This window comes from Solanum verrucosum, unplaced genomic scaffold (assembly GCF_900185275.1).
Source record: "Solanum verrucosum unplaced genomic scaffold, falcon-dt-bn FXZP01000878.1, whole genome shotgun sequence".
Classification (NCBI taxonomy): domain Eukaryota; kingdom Viridiplantae; phylum Streptophyta; class Magnoliopsida; order Solanales; family Solanaceae; genus Solanum; species Solanum verrucosum.
The window spans coordinates 142389-147202 of NW_026019782.1; the positions used below are offsets into that span (position 1 = coordinate 142389).

General features: G+C 45.4%; 1 protein-coding gene across 1 annotated transcript; it reads right to left on the minus strand.

Annotated features, from left to right (window-relative positions):
* Window positions 1-1123: 1123 nt before the first annotated feature.
* LOC125811749 (uncharacterized) lies at window positions 1124-4594 on the minus strand. The gene is made up of 2 exons (XM_049491325.1): window positions 2424-4594; window positions 1124-2336 (listed from the first exon to the last, which is right to left on the minus strand). The coding sequence occupies exons 1-2, from the start codon at window positions 4592-4594 to the stop codon at window positions 1124-1126; spliced, it is 3384 nt and encodes a 1127-aa protein (XP_049347282.1).
* Window positions 4595-4814: the final 220 nt, after the last annotated feature.

The window sequence follows — 4814 nt, forward strand, 5'->3', positions numbered from 1 at the left end:
AATGCAAAAAGAAAATCAATTCAACACTAAGAATGACAATAATATTGAATATTTGTTCTTTAGTTTTACATAGGTTTAGACAATTAAAATACATAATCTAATTTTAATTTCCTTTAATATGTAGTCATGTAACTAATACTTAATTATTAAACTTATTTTAGCATGATTTAGTACTTTTAAATTATGATCATTGTTATTATTACTTATTAATTTGCAATATTTGTTTTACACGATTTCATTATAATTGTTTTATTGGATATTTTAGTGTCATTAATCATATCATATTTTGTGTTATTTTCTTAAGAAACACCTTAGATAGTTGTATTTTGGTAGGACTAAAGAAATATTTGAAATACAAGTAAATATGTAATTTGTATGAATACTTTACCAAAACACGAAAAAACCCGAAAATCCAAAAAACTCGAAAAAAATCCGAAAAAACCCGAGGTTGAAAAACCCAAGTTTTATTGGTTTGATTTGGTTTATAAATTCAAAAATCCGACACGAATGGTTTGATTTGATATTTGAAAAACTCAAACCAACCCGACCATGTACACCCCTACCTTTTTACCTGTAGAGTTTTATGATATTACATTCTAAAGGTTTATACTTTATAGTTTGAAATGTACGTGTACTTTTCCATTTTTCTGGAAACATTACTAATTTATAATAATAGATAGATGGTAATCTTTGGGTGAAATATTTACAAGATATTTTTGAATTTAAATAATAATATTAATAATAATATAACATATTATTTTTTTCAAATTCAACTATAGGTTGATAATATGTTACCCTACTACTGATAAATATACAACTCAGATTAACATACAAGTGATCTAATCATATAGTGTTCAATAAAATAGGAAGTGGAGAATACTATGATTGCAAAATAAATAGCAACTGAAACCGAATTTCATTCGAATCATTTTTATTTAGAATATACACTAAATAAGCAAATCTCTTAAAAGAGAAACACCAATTGATTACACAGTTCAATTGAGACAAGATGCAATATCATGCAATTATTGTAAAGTCAAACGTGTTTTAGTAGTGAAGGAGGAGGAGATGATGTGTAATGATAACCATGAGATTTCAATGGTAGTGGAGGTGGGTTGTAGTACTAGGGTTGCCGATTAAAGGGAAATGGGAGTGGAGGTACTCGTAGAAATGGTGGAGTAATTATTTTAAATGGAGGAGGCGGGGACTTAACTGGAGGTGGTTGAGGAATACAATTAGGTGGCGGAGGTGGAGTTCGCAACCAGGGAAATAGTATTGGAAAAGGGAAAAAAGATGGTGGGGGAGGAGATTTACTATTGCAAGGCGGAAGTGGAGATTTCGATGAAGGTGGTGGTGGGGATGGAGAAGGTTGTGAAGGTGGAGAAGGTGATAGAGGAGATGGAGACTTAATGGGAGGTGGTGGAGATGGTGATAGAGGAGGCGGGGACTTAACTGGAGGTGGTGGAGATGGAGAACGTGGTGGAGGTGGCGATGGAGGAGGGGGGGAGTTTATTAGTGGTGGTGGAGGAGTACAATTAGGCGGCGGAGGTGGAGTTCGCAACCAGGGAAATAGTATTGGAAAAGGGAAAAAAGATGGTGGGGGAGGAGATTTATTATTGCAAGGCGGAAGTGGAGATTTCGATGAAGGTGGTGGTGGGGATGGAGAAGGTGGTGGAGGTGGAGATGGTGATAGAGGAGATGGAGACTTAATGGGAGGTGGTGGAGATGGCGATGGAGGAGGCGGGGACTTAACTGGAGGTGGTGGAGATGGAGAAGGTGGGGGAGGTGGTGATGGCGATGGGGGAGGCGGGGACTTAACTAAAGGTGGTGGAGATGGAGAACGTGGTGGAGGTGGAGATGACGATGGAGGAGGCGGAGACTTAATTGAAGGTGGTGGAGATGGCGATGGAGGAGGCGGGGACCTAACTGGAGGTGGTGGAGATGGCGATGGAGGAGGCGGGGACCTAACTGGAGGTGGTGGAGATGGAGAAGGTGGTGGAGGTGGAGATGGCGATGGAGGAGGCGAGGACCTAATTGGAGGTGGTTGAGATGGAGAAGGTGGTGGAGGCGGAGATGGCGATGGAGGAGGCGGGGACCTAACTAGAGGTGGTGGAGATGGTAATGGAGGAGGCGAGAACCTAATAGGAGGTGGTGGAGATAGAGAATGTGGTGGAGGTAGATAGGGCGATGGAGGAGGCGGGGACCTAACTGGAGGTGGTGGAGATGGAGAAGGTGGTAGAGGTGGAGGTGGCGATAGAGGAGGCGGGGACCTAACTAGAGGTGGTGGAGATGGAGAAGGTGGTGGAGGTGGAGATGACGATGGAGGAGGCGGGGACCTAATTGGAGGTAGTGGAGATGGAGAAGGTGGAGATGGAGATGGTGATAGAGGAGATGGAGACTTAATGGGAGGTGGTGGAGATGGCAATGGATGAGGCGGGGACTTAACTGGAGGTGGTGGAGATGGAGAAGGTGGTGGAGGTGGTGATGGCGATGGAGATGGGGGAGGCGGGGACTTAACTGGAGGTGGTGGAGATGGAGAACGTGGTGGAGGTGGAGATGGCGATGGAGGAGGCGGAGACTTAATTACAGGTGGTGGAGATGGCAATGGAGAAGGCGGGGACCTAACTGGAGGTGGTGGAGATGGCGATGGAGGAGGCGGGGACCTAACTGGAGGTGGTGGAGATGGAGAAGGTGGTGGAGGTGGAGATGGTGATGGAGGAGGCGAGGACCTAACTGGAGGTGGTTGAGATGGAGAAGGTGGTGGAAGCAGAGATGGCGATGGAGGAGGCGGGGACTTAACTAGAGGTGGTGGAGATGGTGATGGAGGAGGCGGGAACCTAACTGGAGGTGGTGGAGATAGAGAATATGGTGGAGGTAGATATGGCGATGGAGGAGGCGGGGACCTAACTGGAGGTGGTGGAGGTGTAGGTGGCGATAGAGGAGGCGGGGACCTAACTGGAGGTGGTGGAGATGGAGAAGGTGGTGGAGGTGGAGATGACGATGGAGGAGGCGGGGACCTAACTGGAGGTGGTGGAGATGGAGAAAGTGGTGGAGGTGGAGATGGCGATGGAGTAGGCGGGGACCTAATTGGAGGTGGTGGAAATGGAGAAGGTGGTGGAGGTGGAGATGGCAATGGAGGAGGAGGAAACTTCACTGGAGGTGGTGGTAATGGAGAAGGTGGTGGAGATGGAGATGGTCCAGTGGTAGGTGCAATTAATGGTGGTGATGGCAACGGAGATAGAGATGGAGATGGTCCATCGGTAGGTGCAATCAATGGTGGTGATGGCAACGGAGATAGAGATGGTCCATCAGTAGGTTCAATCAATGGTGGTAATGGCAATGGAGATGGAGATGGTCCATCGATAGGTGGAATTAATGGTGGTGATGGCAACGGAGATGGAGATGGTCCATCAGTAGGTTCAATCAATGGTGGTAATGGCAATGGAGATAGAGATGGTCCATCGATAGGTGAAATCAATGGTGGTGATGGCAACGGAGATGGAGATGGAGATGGAGATGGTCCATCGGTAGGTGAAATCAATGGTGGTGATGGCAACAGATATGGAGATGGAGATAGACCATCGATAGGTTCAATCAATGGTGGTGATGGCAATGTAGTTGGAGATGGTCCATCGATAGGTGAAATCAATGGTGGTGATGGCAACGGAGATGGAGATAGAGATGGTCCATCGTTAGGTGCAATCAATGGTGGTGATGGAAACAGAGATGGAGATGGAGATGGTCCATTGGTAGGTGAAATCAATGTTGGTGATGGAACCAGAGATGGAGATGGAGATGGAGATGGTCCATCGGTAGGTGCAATCAATGGTGGTGATGGCAACAGAGATGGAGATGGAGATGGTTCATCGACAGGTGTAGTCAATGGGGGCGATGGCAATGGAGATGGAGATGGAGATGGAAGTGGTGGTGTAGGAGGAGGAGAATGGATTGGTGTGGGTGGTGGATTAGAGTAATAAGGTGGCGGTGGAGATGGAGAAGGTGGTGGTGGAGGATTATGGTAATAATGTGGCGGTGGAGATGGAGAAGGCGGTGGTGGAGATTCGTAATGATATGTTGGAGGAGGAGAAAGGATTGGTGGTGGTGGTGGATGATGGTAATAATTTGGCGGGGGAGGTGAAGAAGGCGGTGGTGGAGATTTGTAATAATGTGGAAGAGGTGGTGATGGTGATGGAGGTGGAGGTGATTTATAATAGTGATGATGTCGCGGAGGGGGTGGTGGAGGTGATTTATAATAGTGATGACGTCGCGGAGGTGGTGGTGGAGGTGATTTATAATAATGACGTCGTGGAGGAGGTGGCGGAGGCGATTTATAATTGTTACGACGTCGTGGAGGAGGCGGTGGAGGCGATTTATAGTAGTAACGACGTCGTGGAGGAGGCGGTGGGGGCGATTTATAATAGTAACGACGTCGTGGAGGAGGCGGTGGAGGCGATCGTGGCCTATAATGGTATGACAAAGATGATGAATCATCAATGTGGGGCTTATAATCAGCTGCTACACTAATGACTATCAAGCAAAAGGCAACAGCATAAACAAGAAGGGGCCATTGCCTCAACTTTGATGGTATTCCCATATTGGAACTAAATTAGTTTGTTGTTCTTGCAACATTGGTGGAAGAATTAGCTCTTTATATAGCAAGAGACCCAAACAATTGATAAAGACAAGTTTAATTTTTTGTAAAGAAAAAAAAAAACTGGCTCAAAACATTTAGAAAAACAAGTACAAACTGGCCAAATAATCTTTGAAAAAAACAAACTAAGCATATATAATCTCATCTTAATTATTATGAAATA

Coding starts and splice junctions, on each gene's coding strand:
- LOC125811749 (XM_049491325.1), bottom strand. CDS start 4,594: ATGGGAATACCATCAAAGTTGAGGCAATGGCCCCTTCTTGTTTATGCT. Junction 2,337..2,423: donor AAGTCCCCGCCTCATCCATT/GCCATCTCCACC, acceptor ACCTCCAATTAG/GTCCCCGCCTCCTCCATCGT.